General features: G+C 36.9%; 1 protein-coding gene across 6 annotated transcripts in view; it reads right to left on the minus strand.

The window, feature by feature from the left end:
• EML5 (EMAP like 5) overlaps positions 1–18,279 on the minus strand; it is a 180,804-nt gene that overhangs the window by 108,349 nt on the left and 54,176 nt on the right. For all 6 annotated transcript variants that reach the window (XR_010109831.1, XR_008620952.1, XM_014347688.4 and 3 more), the window contains exons 7-8: positions 16,790–16,991; positions 6,985–7,122 (exon numbers count right to left, since the gene is read on the minus strand). Coding sequence is in view for 4 of the 6 variants with exons in the window: in XM_014347688.4 (XP_014203174.2) it covers positions 6,985–7,122; positions 16,790–16,991 (340 nt within the window). In the remaining 2 variants the exon portion in view is untranslated. The remainder of the gene's footprint in view (positions 1–6,984; positions 7,123–16,789; positions 16,992–18,279) is intronic.

Consider the following 18,279-nt stretch of genomic DNA (forward strand, 5'->3'; position numbering starts at 1 on the left):
GCTGTTGATAACACAGTGTAGCTTACTGTAAGTCAAAGTTCCATATGTGTATATATAATTTTCTACTTTAAAATATTTGCAAGTTTTCATATGACTCTATGATATGAGCTTTTTTTTTTTAAACAGAAAATGGTGGGAAGTGAGGACAGCAAAATGGTAGAAAAGGAATTTCCAATGCTAGTCCCCTTGCAGAAATACCAATTTGAATCATCCATGCATAAAAATACCTTCACAAAGGAGATAGACACATGAAAATCCTTCCAAAAAATTAATTAATCTAGGATCTGGTTTTTTGAAAAAATTAATAAAATAAATAGACTGCTAGCTAGACTAATGAAGGAGAAAAGAGGGAAGAATCAAATAGACATAACAACAAATGATAAAGGGGATATCACCATTGACCCCACAGAAATACAAACAACCATCAGAGAATACCATAAACACTTCTATGCATATAAACCAGGAAATCTAAAAGAAATGGATAAATTCCTAGACACATACACCCTCCAAAGACTTAACCAGGAAGAAGCTGAATCCCAAAATAGACCAATAACAAGTTCTAAAATTGAGGCAGTAATAAATAGCCTACCAACCAAAAAAGGCTCATGACCAGATGAATTTATAGCTGAATTCTACCAGAAATACAAAGAGGAGCAGATACCCTTTCTTCTGAAATAGCCCAACAATTGATAAGGAGGGACTCCTCCCTAACTCATTTTATGAGGCCAGCAACATCTTGATACCAAAACCTGGCACAGAACCAACAAAAAACTTCAGGCCAGTATCCCTGATGAATATCAATGCAAAAATCCTCAGTAAAATACTGGCAAACTGAATCCAGCAGCACATCAAAAAGCTTATCCACCACAATCAAGGAGGCTTCATCCCCGAGATGCAAGGCTGGTTCAACCAATGCAAATCAATAAACGTAATTCATCACATAAGATCTAAAAACAAAGACCATATGATTATCTTAATAGGTGCAGAAAACGCCTTTGATAAAATTCAGCATCCTTTCATGTTGAAACCTCTCAATAAACTAGATATTGAAGGAACATCCCCCAAAATAATAAGCTGTTTATGACAAACCCACAGCCAATATCATACTGAATGTGCAAAAGCTGGAAACATTGCCCTTGAAAACTGGCACAAGACAAGGATGTCCTCTCTTCACCACTCCTATTTAACACAGTATTGAAGTTCTGGCCAGGGAAATGAGACAAGAAAAAGAAATAAAGCATATTCAAATAGGAAGAGAGGAATTCAGATTGTCTTTATTTGCAGATGACATGATCCTATATCTAGAAAACTCCATCGTCTCAGCCCAAAAGCTTCTTAAGCTGATAAGCAACTCCAGCAAAGTCTCGGGATATAAAATCAATGTGTAAAAGTCACAAGAATTCCTATACACCAACAACAGGCAAGCAGAGAGCTAAATTATGAATGAACTCCCATTCACAATTGCTACAAATAAAATACCTAGGAATACAGCTAATAAGAGAAGTGAAAGACCTCTTTAAGGAGAACTACAAACCACTGCACAAGGAAATAAAAGAGAACACAAATGAAAATATTCCATGCTCCTGGACAGGAAGAATGAGTATCATGAAAATTGCCATCCTGCCCAAAGTAATTTATAGATTCAATGCTATTCCCATTAAACTACCACTGATATTCTTCAAAGAATTAGAAAAAAACTACTTAAGAAATCATATGGAACCAAAATAGAGCCCGTACAGCCAAGTCAATCCTAAGCAAAAAGAACAAGGCAGGACGCATCACGCTACTGAACCTCAAACTATATTACAAGGCTACAGTAACCAAAACAGCATGATTCTGGTATAAAAACAGATGGGTAGACCAATGGAACAGAATAGAGAATTCAGAAATAAGACCACACATCTACAACCATCTGATCTTCAACAAACCTGACAAAAACAAGCAAGGGGGAAAGGATCTCCTATTCAATAAATGGTGCTGGGAAAACTGGCTAGCCATATGCAGAAAACTGAAACTGGACCCCTTCCTTACACCTTATACAAAAATTAACTCAAGAGGGATTAAAGACTTAAATGTAAAACACAAAGTTATAAAAAACCCTAGAAGAAAATCTAGGCAATGCCATTCAGGTCATGGGCATGGGCAAAGATTTCATGAAGAAATCGCTAAAAGCAGCTGCAACAAAAGCAAAAATTGACAAATGGGATCTAATTAAACTAAAGAGCTTCGGCACAATAAAAGAAACTATCATCAGGGCAAAGAGGCAACCTACAGAGTGGGAAAAAATATTTGCAATCTATCCATCTGACAAAGGTCTGATATCCAGAGTCAACAAGGAACTTAAACAAATTTACAAGAAAAAAACAACCCTATTAAAAAGTGGGCAAAGGACATGAGCGGACACTTTTTGAAAGACAACATTTATGTGGCCAACAAACATATGAAAAAAGCTCAACATCACTGATCATTAGAAAAATGCAAATCAAAACCACATTGAGGTACCATCTCACGTCAGTCAGAATGACAATTATTAAAAAGTCAATAAACAACAGATGCTGGTGAGGTTGAAGAGAAATAGGAATGCTTTTACACTGTTGGTGGGAATGTGAATTAATTCAACCATTGTGGAAGATGGTGTGGCGATTCCTCAAAGATCTAGAACCAGAAATACCATTTGTCCCAGCAATCCCATTACTGGGTATATACACAAAGAAATATAAATCATTCTATTACAAAGATGCATGCACGTGTATGTTCACTGCAGCACTATTCACAATAACAAAGACATGGAATCCACCCAAATGCCCATCAATGATAGACTGGATAAAGAAAATGTGGTACATGTATACCTTGGAATACTATGCAGCCATAAAAGGGAAGGAGATCATGTCCTTTGCAGGGACATGGATGGAGCAAGAAGCCATTATCCTCAGCAAACTAATGCAGGAACAGAAAAGCAAACACCACATATTCTCGTTTATAAGTGGGAGCTGAACAATGAGAACTATGGACACAGGGAGAGGAAAAACACACACTGAGGCCTTTTGGGGGTGGGGTGAGGGGAGGGGGAGGATTAGGAAAAATAGCTAATGCATACTGAGCTCAAACCATTTATGCCTAGTGCTCCATTACTGGAACGCGAAGCTTGTGGGAATTATTTATATCTTACTGCTCAAGGTCATTGCCAAGGTCTGATTTTTCATAAAAAAAAATTTGCAACCCCTGGCATAAATGGGTTAATACCTAGGTGATGGGTTGATAGGTGCAGCAAACCACCGTGGCACATGTTTACCTACATAACAAACCTGCACATCCTGCACATGTACTTTGTAACTTAAAATAAAAATTAAAATTAAAAAATGTTCATAAGAGCTAAGAAAACATGGTGAGAGATTACAGAATCTGTATGTAACACAGCAATAAGGAAAGACATATTTGAAGAAGGAGGGAAGGACAGTTTTACATTACTCATGTCACCCCTTCCCTCAAGCCAACCTAAGTGTCCATCAATGTACACATGAATAAAAAAGAGATACACTATTCATTCTTAAAAAGGAAGAAAATTAGCTGGGCACAGGGGCTCATGCCTGTAATCCCAGCACTTTCAGCAGCTGAGGCAGGAGGATTGCTTGAGGCCAGGAGTTTGAGACAAGCCTGGGCAACACAGTGAGGCCCAGGCTCTACAAAAATTTTAAAAAATAGTTTTAGAAAAGGAAGAAAATCCTGTCATTTGCTACAACACGGATGAACCTGGTGCACATTATGCTTAGTGAAATAAATCAGGCAGAGAAAGACAGATACTGCATGATCTTGCTTATATGTGGAATCTAAAAAAGTCAAACATAGCAGAGAGTAGATTGGTGGTTAACAGGGATTAGGAGTACAGGTGGGAAATGGGGAGATGTTGGTTAAAGAGTACAAAGTTTCAGTTAGAACGAGTTAGTAAGTTCTGAAGATATACTGTATGGCACAGTGATTAGAGTTAATAATAATGTAGAATATACTTGAAAATTGCTAAGACACATCTTAAATGTTCTCACCTCCTAAAGTGGTTAAGTATGTGAGGTGATGGATATGTTAACTAGCTTGATGTAATCATTTCACAAAGTATATGTATAACCAAAATCTCATGTTGTACGTCGTAAATATATACAGTTTTTATTTGTCAATCATGCCTTAATGAAGCTGGGGGGACACAAAAATAAATTTTTAAAAAGGCAGACTGGTTACAAAATAATTTTTAAATTGTTAACAGTTTTTATTATGAAGAAAAGATAAGTTTTAAGAAGATATTGTGGCTTTACCCTGGCATACCACCTTATATACTAATTTAAGAATCATGATGTGAGATTCTAATTCATTCTATTTTCTTCCAACTCTAACTTAACCCCTACTCCTGGTGCAGGTACTTTAATATGTTATGAGCCGGGCACAGTAGCTCACGCCTGTAATCCCAGCACTCTGGGAGGCCGAGGCGGGCAGATCACAGGGTCAGGAGATCAAGACCATCCTGGACAACATGGTGAAACCCCATCTCTACTAAAAATAAAAAAAAATAAAAAAATAGCTTGGCGTGGTGGCACGCACCTATAGTCCCAGCTACTCAGGAGGCTGAGGCAGGAGAATCGCTTGAACCTGGGAGGTGGAGGCTGCAGTGAGCCGAGATTGCGCCACTGTACTCCAGCCTTGTGACAGAGCAAGACTCCATCTCAAAAAAAAAAAAAAAAAAAAGTTATGTTCAGTAATGAATCCTGCTTTACCATATGGAGAATACAAAGCAAATCAAGAAGAAATAGTAACCAGATAAATTCAGATGGATTAAGAAGACCATTTTGTGAGTTAGAATTTTGTGGTTCACTTTTAAAGGCATTTAATAATCAGAATAACCCTTTCAATACTATTAGCAATGTTGGATTCAGGTGCTAAAATACAGTCTTATTAGGAATAAAACCTTTTTCATCCAGTCTACTGCATTCAGTAACTGAAAGGGCAAGTAAATGTATAACTAAAAAAAAATCACTACTTTTGAATGCGTATCAGATATGATAGGAATTCTTAGGTGTTTTACATGCATCTTAAATTCTTGTAAAACCTCTATAAGTGAGCACTCCAATTCCAGTACTTCCAATACTTTCAGTTCTTACAGAAAAGAAAAAATGAAGCTGATCATGAATATTAATTATTATTCATAAGTAATGACCAGGTGTTTCTATTTATTATTTCTAACCTGCAAAACTGAAGAGCAGCCTCCAAAGAAATTAAACAACCAATGAGAAAAAGAACAGATGTTTAATCTTAGATGATGATAGTTACAGAGATTCCAGAATCAATAGATAAAATCAGTGCCCAAATTGTAACAGTATGGATAGCCCAACAGGGAGGTTTCGTAGTCTTGCATCTCTCTTCAAGAAGCTGTTTCAGCATGACAAAATAAAGTAATATGACATACTTATAGAGCTCTGTGGAAAAAGCTTTAATTTATATTCAAATGTTATATTCATTTTTTTAAAATATGAGGTACCTAGAGTAGTCAAATTATGTCTTTCATAGAGACCCAGAAAGTAGAATGATGGTTATCATGGGCTTAGGAGATGGAAGAATGGGATTATTTTTTACAGGGTACAGAGTTTCCATTTGGGAAGATGAAAAAGTTCTGAAGCTAGAGGGTGGTGATGGTTGCACAACAATGTGAATGTACTTAATGGCACTGAATTTTACATTTAAAAATGGTTGAAATGTGAAGTTTATATATTATATATTTTACCACAATAAAAAATGTTAACTTAAAAACCGGTCTCGGAAAGGGGAGTCAGCACATGTAGAGGCTCAGAAGTACAAGAAAACATAATGTATCTGTTCATAATGGGGAGATGTTAGTTAAAGAGTACGAAGTTTCAGTTAGAATGAGTGAATAAGTTCTGAACATATACTGTATGGCATGGTGATACAGGAAAGGAGTTTCCTATAGATGAAAGAAACTGGGGTACTGAGAAATAGGCTGGAAAGATGGGCACTACATACCACGTGAAGGATTATGAGCTGCATCCTAAGGACAGTACAAAGCCTTTATCATACTTTAGAAATAAGAAGAAAGCACACAATGTGTTTTAAAAGGAATCACCATCACTGTGGAGTGAAGAAAGGTCTTGAGGGAAACAAAACAGGAGGTAAGAAGATCAGCTAAGAGGCTATTCCGCCAATCCAGTTAGTAGATGACAGAAGCCTACACAAGAGTACAATGGTGAGAATAGAAGGAAGGAGATTAATATGAGAGCTATCTCAGAAGTAGACTCTCCAGAACTCTTTAATTAACTACATAGGGGAGGCAAAAGAGAGAACTGTGTTAATAGTTTCTGAATTGAGCAACTGAGCGAAGGATCTTACCGTTCACTGAGGTAGAGAAGAAAGACTTCGTAAGTACTTATCCTGTGGATCTACAGCAAATTTCTTACTGGCTGCATAGAATTCAATTGAATTTATCTATCTATAATTCAACACAAAATGTTAACTGCTTTACCAAATTCTTTAAATTTTTCTAATTACTCAAACAAAAGAAGAGATGGAAGCATTTTTTAAAGCATAAGGCTGTAAATAACAACAACAACAACAACAACAACCCCATTTTAACAGCCTCAGCTTGTTAAACGGAGAGGGATCATTACTGAAAATCTATACTAACAGGAAAAGGTAGTTGGGACCCAAACTTTATAGCTCAAAATTTTAGCCATTAATCTATTAAGCATTCTTAACCCCCAAACCAAGGCTTCTGAATTTATTTTTTGGACAAAGCTATTTTTATAAATATATTTTTATACTTGATGAAATTAACAGCTGAAATAAATATATTAATAAGAAGGGGAAGAGAAAAGGATAAGTAGGTAAAAACAACAAGTATTATATATTCTGTATCGCTGAAGAGAAAATTACTTATATTCTGTATCACTGAAGATAAAATTATTATGTGTTTCTACCCTAATACCATACCTTACTCTAAGTACAGTGAATGAGCCATCCTTCATTCCAAGGGCAAGATGGATTCCATCTGCATTGACAGCTGCACAACGAATTGGTTCTTCCATGTTACACCTTGCTATTAATGCATGATCTACTAGGCTCCATATCCTGTAAAATTTAATTTAAAAAATAAAAAAGGTTAGCTAATGCATACTTTAATAAAAATATTTTGGTTAAAATAATCTCATCTTAATTAAGATAAATCTAGATATCTTAACTATCTGTTGTGTGGCAAGAAATTCTTATCTATGAAAATGGGAATTGTTCATGCTTAAATGACAGAAGTTGATAGAATCTTTTGCTTTTAATTTTTTTGGCGACATCACGTCACTCTGTCACTCAGGTTGGAGTGCACTGGCGTGATCATAGCTTACTATAACCTTGACCCTGTGGGCTCAAGCAATCCTCTAGCCTCAGCCTCATGAGAAGCTGGGACTACAGGAATGTGCCACCCAACCTGGCTATGTTTTGTTGTTGTTGTTGTTTTGGTATCCTTTTAGCACAGTTATAGTGTCACTGCATAATAAACACAATGTTTTGCCATCTAATTGAATAACAGTAAAGTCCATGCTCCACTTTGCCTTAAAAATGTAACATTCAAAGTCCAATTTTATCTTTTTCCTCTTATGTCAACATGATGAGTATGCACTGGTGATAAATAATAATGTCACCATATGGTAATGCACATAGCGGTCAAAATTCTGTCAAGTTGTAACTGTGTCACTGAAATTTGTAATGAGCTGAGGAGCAGTGCAAAGGGATGTGAGTATACCATCTCTTTCCCAACATCTCAACTCTGCATCTGTAGTGTGATACACTGCATTTTTTTTTTTTTTGAGACGGAGTTTCGTTCCTGTTGTCCAGGCCGGAGTGCAATGGTGTGATCTCAGCTCACTGCAACCTCCGCCTCCCGGGTTCAAGCGATTCTCCTGCCTCAGCCTCCCAAGTAGTTGGGATTACAGGCATGCACCACCACGCCTGTATTTTGTATTTTTAGTAGAGATGGGGTTTCTCCATGTTGGTCAGGCTGGTCTCAAACTCCTAACCTCTGGTGATCCACCCACCTTGGCCTCCCAAAGTGCTGGGATTACAGGTGTGAGCCACCGCACCCAGCCAATACAATGCCTTTTTAAACAATGCAGTACATTGATTCTTTCACTTTTAGATAGGTTATTTCTACCCTGACCAAAGGGAGAGAGTGTGTGTGTAGACACATATATGTATACATCCTTATGTACATACAGTCTAGTGTTTATAACTATCCAAATTCAGAATCTATTCCAGACCACAATGCTAGAAATCAACAACAAAAAAGATAACTAGAAGATACCCATTGTTTGAAAATTAAGAATTATACTTCCATATAATCTAAAAGACAAAGACAAAGATGAACTCTTAATGATTTGTTACTATTTTGAAGTAAGTTATAAAACTGCTTAAAATCAAAACTTGTGAAATATAGCTGAAACAGTACTTAGGAGGAACTTTTGGGAGCTTTAAATGCATATACAGTTGGCCCTCTGTATCCATGGGTTCTGCAGCTACAGATTCAACCAACCATGGAAGGAAAATGTAGTTAGGCCTATGATGGTTGCATCTGTACTGAACATGTACAGACTTTTTTTTTTGTCATTATTCCCTAAACAATATAGTATAACAACTATTTACACGGCACTTACACTGTATTAGGTATTATAAGTAATCTAGAGATTTAAAGTACAGTTGACCCTTGAATAATGCACCGGTTAGAAGCACCAATTCCCATGCCATCAAAAAGCCACGTCTAATGTTTAACTCTCCAAAAACTTAACTACTAGTAGCCTACTGTTGACTGGAAGTCTTATCAATAACACAAACAGTTGTTTAACATACACTTTGTGCATTATATGTACTAATACTGTATACCTACAATAAAGTAAGCTAGAGAAAACATAATTAAGAAAATCATAAGGAAGAGAAAATATAATTGTTATTCATTAAGTAGAAGTGGATCATCATAAAAGTCTACATCCTCATCATCTTCACATTGTGTAGGCTGAGGAGGAGGAAGAGGAGAGGCTTGTCTTACGATCTCAGGGGTGGCAGAGATGGAAGAAAATCCACCTGTAAGTGGACCCATGCAGTTCAAACTTGTGTTGTTCAAGGAGTAACTGTATTTTGGAGGATGTTCAAATTATATATCATTTTATATAATGAACTTGAACATCCACAGATTATGGTATCTGCAGGGGGTCTTGGAAGTAATCTCCCCCAAAAATAGCAAGGAATAACTACATTATAAATAAACAAAGGCTACAATTTAATAAATAGGCATCTACCCCCAAGACATTAGAAAAAGATCAGCAAAACTAAGATTTTCTAAATGCTTTTATAGTATTTTTAAAATTGTTACTAGTTTATAGGAAAAATGATTTTTGTATATTGTTTTCATATCCAGAAAATTTGCTAAATTCTCTTTTCAATTCCAGTAATTCATCTTTGGATTTTTCTATATATATAAACACATCATATATATATATAACCAACTGAGAATGGCAGTTATTTTTTTCCTTTCCAATCTGTGTGTGTGTACGTGTATATATATATACACATACATATATATGCTATACACATATACATTTGGCCTTACTATATTGACCAAGACTTCTAGTCTATAGCTGAACAGAATGGTGAAAATAGCATAACTGTCTTTTTTCTGATTTCAAAGGAAAATCTTCAATACTTCAACATTAAATATGATATTTGCTGGTGACATTCTATGCTCTTACCACAAGGGACAGCAAACCACGTCCTGTGGGCCAAACCAGGCCTGCTGCCTATTTTTGTACAGTCTGAAAGCTAGGAATAATTTTTACATTTTTAAATGGTTGAAAAAAATGTTTTAATAAAATTTTGAAACACAAGAAAATTATTTGAAATTCTACTTTCTGTATCTGTAAATAAAGTTTTATGGAAGTATAGGCATATACTTATTTGGTTTTTGTTTTTTTTTGTTTGTTTTGTTTTTTTGAGACAGTCTCTCACTTTGTCACCCAGGCTGGAGTGCTGGCGCAATCTTAGTTCACTGCAACCTCCGCCTCCCAGGTTCAAGCGATTCTCGTGCCTCACCCTCCTGAGTAGCTGGGATTACAAGCATGTGCCACCATGCCCGGCTTATTTTTGTATTTTTAGTAGAGACAGGGTTTTGCCATGTTGGCCAGGCTGGTCTTGAACTCTTGGCCTCATGTGATCCACCTGCCTCAGTCTCCCAAAGTACTGGGATTACAGGCATAAGCCACCACACTCGGTCTTGTTTCTTCTTTGTTTTTTTTTTTTAATGTATTGTCTATGGCTTACATACTGTCTTTGTATCACACTACAGAGGCAGAGTTGAGATACTGGGAAAGAGATGATACACTCTCATCACTTTGGACTGCTCCTTAGGACATTACAATTTTCAGTGACACAGTTACAACTTGACAGAATTTTGAGGGCTATCTGTATTACCATATAGTGACATTTTGTTATTATTTTTGTTTACCAATGTATATATTCATACTGGACTTAGAATGTTACATTTTTAAGGCACAATGGAGCATGGACTATACTGTTATTGAATTAGATGGCAAAGCATTAGGTTTATTATGCAATGACACTGTAGCTGTGCTAAAAGGATACAAATATACATTACCAGACTAAGCACTCATCACAATTTTTCCAACTCACAGGAAAGCTCAGAAAAATTAGAAAATTTAAAACAGAATATCTCATCACAGAAGTTATTCACAAATTTAAAAATACAATGAGGTTGCAAGAGAAGTAAGTTTCTGAGTGGTTGATTTGTTAGCCAAGCAAGGAAAGCTACTTATTGGTAATGAATTACTTAAATCATTTTGAATTGCAGCAGCTTAATATGTCCAGAGAAAACAGACTTGTTTAAGACTGCTAGCCTTTCTGTGAGAACAGTTGCTCCAAAAGTTGAGAATATTGGGAACATTACCAATAATTAATTTAAAAACACGACAAATAATTTTGAGTGGTTTTCCTTGATTCTTCGTGGGTTAACAGATATTACAGATACTACTCAATTGTTTATTTGGGGAGTCAATGCAAAGTGTGAAGTGACAAGAATTTGCTTTTATGAATAGTCTGCATGAAACAACTAGAGACAAGAATATATTCAAAATCATTGAGAAAACACTAATTCAATGCAACCTAAATTGGAATCTGCTAAGATGAATTATAACTAACTGATGGTGGGAAAAAAGTATGTATAGAAAAAATGGCTTAAAGAAACTTACACAGATTATGAAAACATAAGGGGTTTAAAGCCTGTGCTTATTCATTGTATTATTCTTTAGCACGTACTTAGTGAAGAAAAAAATAAGACTCTCTCGTTTTTTTTAACCAATAGCATTAATGGTGAACTTCATTTGCTCCTGTGGATTTAACTAACCACTTTCAGTTCTGTGAATTTATTTTTTGTAGTTATAACAGCTGCTTTAATGTCTTTTTTATATTATTATTATGCTTTGAAGTTCTAGGGTACATGTGTACAATGTGCAGGTTTGTCACATATGTATACATGTGCCATGTTGGTGTGCTGCACTCATTAACTCGTCATTTACATTAGGTATATCTCCTAATGTTATCCCTCCCCCCTCTCCCCACTCCATGACAGGCCCCGGTGTGTGATGTCCCCCTTCCTGTGTCCAAGTGTTCTCATTTTTCAATTCCCACCTATGAGTGAGAACATGCGGTGTTTGGTTTTTTGTCCTTGTGATAGTTTGCTGAGAATGATGGTTTCCAGTCTCATCCATGTCCCTACAAAGGACATGAACTAATCCTTTTTTATGGCTGCATAGTATTCCATGGTGTATATGTGCCACATTTGCTTAATCCAGTCTATCACTGATGGACATTTGGGTTGGTTCCAAGTCTTTACTATTGTGAATAGTGCCACAATAAACATATGTGTGCATGTGTCTTTATAGCAGCATAATTTATAACCCTTTGGGTATATATCCAGTAATGGGATGGCTGGGTAGAATGGTATTTCTAGTTCTAGATCCTTGAGGAATTGCTACACTGTCTTCCACAATGGTTGAACCAGTTTACAGTTCCACCAACAGTGTAAAAGCGTTCCTATTTCTCCACATCCTCTCCAGCACCTGTTGTTTCCTGACTTTTTAATGATCACCATTCTAACTGGTGTGAGATGGTACCTCATTGTGGTTTTGATTTGCATTTCTCTGATGGCCAGTGATGATGAGCATTTTTTCATGTGTCTGTTGGCTGCATAAATGTCTTCTTTTGAGAAGTGTCTGTTCATATCCTTTGCCCACTTCTTGATGGGGTTGTTGTTTTCTCGTAAATTTGTTTGAGTTCTTTGTAAATTCTGGATATCAGCCCTTTGTCAGATGAGTAGAGTGCAAAAATTTTCTCCCATTCTGTAGGTTGCCTGTTCACTCTGATGGTAGTTTCTTTTGCTGTGCAGAAGCTCTTTAGTTTAATTAGATCCCATTTGCCAATTTTGGCTTTTGTTGCCATTGCTTTTGGTGTTTTAGACGTGAAGTCCTTGCCCATGCCTATGTCCTGAATGGTATTGCCTAGGTTTCCTTCTAGGGTTTTTATGGTTTTAGGTCTAACATGTAAGTCTTTAATCCATCTTGAATTAATTTTTGTATAAGGTGTAAGGAAGGGATCCAGTTTCAGCTTTCTACATATGGCTAGCCAGTTTTCCCAGCACCATTTATTAAATAGGGAATCGTTTCCCCCTTGCTTGTTTTTGTCAGGTTTGTCAAAGATCAGATGGTTGTAGATGTGTGGTATTATTTCTGAGGGCTCTGTTCTGTTCCATTGGTCTATATCTCTGTTTTGGTACCAGTACCATGCTGTTTTGGTTACTATAACCTTGTAGTATAGTTTGAAGTCAGGTAGCGCGATGCCTTCAGTGTTGTTCTTTTGGCTTAGGATTGTCTTGGCAATGTGGGCCCTTTTTTGATTCCATATGAACTTTAGTTTTTTCCACTTCTGTGAAGAAAGTCATTGGTAGCTTGATGGGGATGGCATTGAATCTATAAATTACCTTGGGCAGTATGGCCATTTTCAGTTCTGTGAATTTTTGCCAGATACAGAAGCAGAAAATCCTGACTTGCGCTAATACAGCAGTTAAATGGCTTAGCAGTGGTTAAGTTTTGTTGTGATTTTCTGATCTCAGAACGAAGATTGAAATTTTTCCGAGTTAAGAAGAATTGATCTCTTTCTTTTGAGACGGAGTCTGGCTGTTTCCCAGGCTGGAGTGCAGTGGCACGATCTCAGCTTATTGCAACTTCTGCCTCCCAGGTTCTAGCGATATTATTAAACACTGAATGGATTTGGAAATTAGCTTCTACTGAAGACTCAATACTGTTACCTAATGAATTCAACCTAAAATTATAAGGCAAAAGCAGCACAATGTAATGTGAAACTTACATTGTGGTAAAGTCATTTGAACAATTAATGCTATTTGAATAACAATATCAAGCTGCTTTATACACTTCTGTGCTACCAAAACTTAAAACAAGAAGTGAGGTCTCCATTCCCACACAAATCTGCAGCAGATATTTTTTGGAGCTTAATTTATAGCTTTAACACCATACGTTGGACTATCCTCCTTTGGCAAATGCTGGGTCTTGTCTGTCCCTTGTACTCCAAGACAAAGCCATAAACAAAGGTCAAGTTTACCCAAAGGAAAAATGCCTTCAGGGCAAAAAGCGGCTTTGGCACAATGCCCCTAAATGCCCATTTTCTTTCACAAATTGGCTGGATAGCTCCTCACTATCTTGTCAGTTCTTTGAAGCTTTTAAGGTGATTGACATTTTAACTAATATCTTTAGTTGTTTTCATTAGAAGTTGTTTTATTCCAAATAAATTGCCCACCAATAACAGAAACAGTAGTCTGAACAATTACTTTTTGAAGAAACAACTGTCCTATTGGCAGCAGCTAGGTGGCACTTGGTAATAGCAGTTCTACAATGAAAGGATTATGAATAGCTCCTAGCAGAGCACAGAGTGAGGTGTAGCCCCCACAGTAAGTTTACAGACATATGACCTATGCCATCTCCCATCCCCCAAAAATAGACTGGCACAATGACAGTAAATGGCATGACTAATTAGCATACCATAAAAAACATCAGTAATTATCTGGAAACAATTAGGTTGAGTCCCCATCCTACTTCTTACACTAAAGGAAGCTTTACATAGATTGGGAGTTAAACATAAAAATATAACCACTAATGTACTGGAAGAATATATTGAAAATTTTTTAAAAATAATTTTGGGGAAGATTTCTCTATGATACAATCCTAGAAGTCATGAAAGAAAATACTGATAAATTCAGCTATATGAAAAATAACAACAACAAGAATTTTTGCTTACCTAAAACAACCTACACGAAGTAAAAAAAAAGCAAGTAACAAACTATTGAAATTACTTGCAATTTACATTATAGGCAAAGAGTTAACATCCATAATATATAAAGAGCTGCTAAAAGTAAAGGAGAAAAAGATCAACAACCCTACAGAAAAAATGGCAAGAAATGTGGAAAGTTTACAGAAAGGATTCTAGGGAACCACCTAACTTTTAAAATTGGTAAATATAGGGAAAGAATTAAGCACCTTTCCGCCTTTATTATAACCAGGATAAACAAATAATTGATGAAAAGAAATTCTCTTTATAGAAATACTACAGCTAACAAATGAATAATGAGTGGTAAATGTAAGTATTAGAATGCCACCATTTGAAATTCTTATTAAAATGATAGATTTAGGCCATGCATTCTCAACGGGGGCAATATTTCCTGAAAGGGGGTAAAAATGAATTCTTAGGGGTAAAATATCTTAAATATTACAATGGTTTGCGTTCTCTTAAGGGGCCACAATACAAAAAGAGATACACAGTTGTCTGTGGTCTTAAAATTTCAAAGAGAGGGTGTGATCAAGAAAAAAAATGTAAGAAAGTGACAATGAAAAAAGGTTGGGAAATACTAATCTAGACAATAATCATCAATGGCTGCTACTAGAAAAAACGGAGACTACACATTACATACCATCAAGCAGGAGTACATCACCACCTAGGAAATATCCTGAAAATTCATAACTGTATCTCATCAAACCTCTAAATCTAACTACCAATTTACAGGATACAGGGAACACAGACTATGTTAAAATACACTATGGGTATGCAATTAGCCAAATCCAGAATGTGGGAAACGCTAAATAAACTGTAAGAAGAACAAAAAGGGAAGGAAGAAAGCTGTAGAATAAAAGAGACTGAAAAGACATCAGCAAACGCAATATATGAAGCTCATTTGGGTCCTGATTTTAAGAAATCATAAAAATATTTTATGAGACAATCAGGAATTTCTATACTAGCTAGATACAGAACACTGTGTGATAACAGTATTGTGGTGATGTTTGAGATATCTTTTAAAGATACAAACAGAAATATTTACAGATGAAATCAGGGAAAAAAAAGACAAACTGGGGGAAACAAATCTCAATTCCTAAAATTGATCAGTGGTTCTCAAACTTTTGAGTATATCGTAGTCACTTGGAAGGCTTCTGAAATCACAAATTGCTCAATTTCTGGTATTAGGTCCTGTAAAAGGCCTGAGAATTTGCATTTCTTACACATTCTTAGGTAATGCTGATGTTGCTCGTCTAGGAACCACACTTTGAGAACCACTATCACAGACAAGGTTTCTAATTTCTTTAATATATAAACAGGTATCATTAGATCTTATTTAAAATCAAGTAGAGAAAAAGACCTATGAACTAACAGAAAATAGGCAAAGAGCTTGAACAGGTCAAAGAAAAAAATGTCCTCTAAACATATAAAAACATAACAACCCTCAATATAAGAGAAACACATATTTTCAAAATATAACAAGGTATCATTTTTCACCTTTTGGGATTATAATTAGTTCTGTTAAGGGTGTGAGAAAACAGGCACTGGTAATATATTCACAATAGGTGTATAAATTGTTGCTGCCTCTATGTAAGGCCTTATCTATCAAAATTTAAAATGCACATATCCTTTGACCACTGCTAAACATTTATCAGAGATATTCATACATGTACAAAATGACAAATGTATAATGATATTCACTGCAAGCCCTGTATTTCTAAAATACACAAAACTGGAGGAAACTAATCTTCCATCAGTAATGGATTAGTTGAATAAATTACAGTATATCCATGCAGTGAAATATTATATTCCTGTTAAAAAGGAGGAGGTAGTTCTGTACATTCTGATATGGAACAAACTCCATATCATATATTTGTAAGAGAAAAAATATTACTAATAATTCTATTAATTTTCAGTATTTATTACTTATGTTCATTTGTTATACCATGAGCTAATAAAGTTTTAATCGGAGTATTTTTTCTTTCTTTTTTTTTTTTTTGAGATGGAGTCTCACTCTGTTGCCAGGCTGGAATGCAGTGCCATGATCTTGGCGCACTGCAACCTTCGCCTCCTGGGTTCAAGCGATTCTCCTGCCTCAGCCTCCCAAGTAGCTGGGATTACAGGTGCCCGCCACCATGCCCAGCTAATTTTTGTATTTTTAGTAGAGACGGGGTTTCACTATGTTGGCCAGGATGGTCTCAATCTCTTGACCTTGTGATCTGCCCGCCTTGGCCTCCCAAAGTGCTGGGATTACGGGCGTGAGCCACAGTGCCTGGCCATGTTTTCTTTATGTTTATCTAAGGATACATTCCAGCCTATGGAATTAATTAGTTTATAATTTGCTTACCTGACCGAACGATCATCACTTCCAGTCACAGCCAAAGGTTTAGTAGGATGGACAGCAAGTGCCCAAAGTTCACCTTCACAATGCCCTTGCATAATTAGAAAAGGTTTATTTCTTTCTTGCACCACAATTTCAAAAATTTCACTGTCCTGTGTTCCAACTAGAATGTGGTCACCTCGCCAACACACACTCCTTACAGACAAACCTAGTAAAAAGTAAATTGTATTTAATATATAATGCTGTAATAATGATAGCAGCAGGAGGCAGACAAATCCCTATGCAGATAGGGGCAAGTCCCGGTGAAAGCCAACCTTCAAACCTAAGACAGTTTAAAGCCTGAAAGCCAAGCTACAAGTCTCAGATAAATCCACGGACCAACTGAGAATGTCTCTTCCCATTTGGTGCACTTTCCTCTGATTGATCCCCACCTTTCACTTACTTTACACATATTTATCCTTCCCTAATTTTTTTTTATAGTGTTGTGCCCATCTTTGAGTGGTGCCTTTTTTAAGCCTTTTTTTACTCACAAACCCATCAGCATGCAATCCCCCATTCTGAGCCCATAAAAGCTCCAGACTCAGCCATATTTGGGGACTGCCCACCTTTGGGTGGGGGGTTGGGGGCAGGGGAGACTACCTGACTTCACCCCATCTCGGGTACCCTCTCCACTGAGAGCTGTTTTGTCACTCAGTAAAACTCTTTGCCTTGCTCACCTGCCAGCTGTCAGTATAACTTCTTTCTTCTTGGATGTGGGACAAGAACTTGGAACTCACCAAACAGTGAGTACAGACAGAGCTGTAACCATGCAGCACTCCCCTCCTACTCAACAAGCAACAGGAGAGGGAGTCGCTGGGCACCACATGCCCCCATTTATTGGGCAGGACTGAAAGAGCTATTAACATGCTGTGACACCCCCTTTGGGGCTTCAGGGTCGCTGGAGTCCCCAAGTTTTTTAGGTGCCACCACATTCCCTTCAACCAGATGCCAACGCCCAAGGCAGAAGCAGGTCACAGCACACCCGGCCCAGCCACAGGCTGAGCATGGATCCTGCAGCAAGTGTGGGATCCAGCCAGAGTGTAAGCCAAGCGCAGCCTGCCAGGCCAAGTGGGCAGGGTACCTCCTGGCGAGCCTGGAGCCCAGTGCAGCCCTGGACAGGGGCATTGCGCCCGCCATGGAGGTCTCCAGCTGGCAAGGTAGCACCCAAAATATCCTGTGTCAATAATTCCAATCTTCCTAAATTGAAGTTAATTTTGTACCTTTTATATCTTAGATGTGAGACAGAAGAAATATGTAAGTCCTTGATCTATACTCACATTTTCTTCAATTGTCCATGTTGTTTTCTACATGAAATATTTGTCTTTTTATGTACCTAGTTCCTACCCATCCTTCAAGACATGTACTCTTCTTCCTTCTCCCTTGTAGACAACTCTAGCCATGTCTACTTGCTCAGCCAGTCTTATAACACTTCAGTCTGCATTGTTCAATAAGTACTC

This window comes from Pan paniscus, chromosome 15, assembly GCF_029289425.2.
Source record: "Pan paniscus chromosome 15, NHGRI_mPanPan1-v2.0_pri, whole genome shotgun sequence".
NCBI lineage: Eukaryota > Metazoa > Chordata > Mammalia > Primates > Hominidae > Pan > Pan paniscus.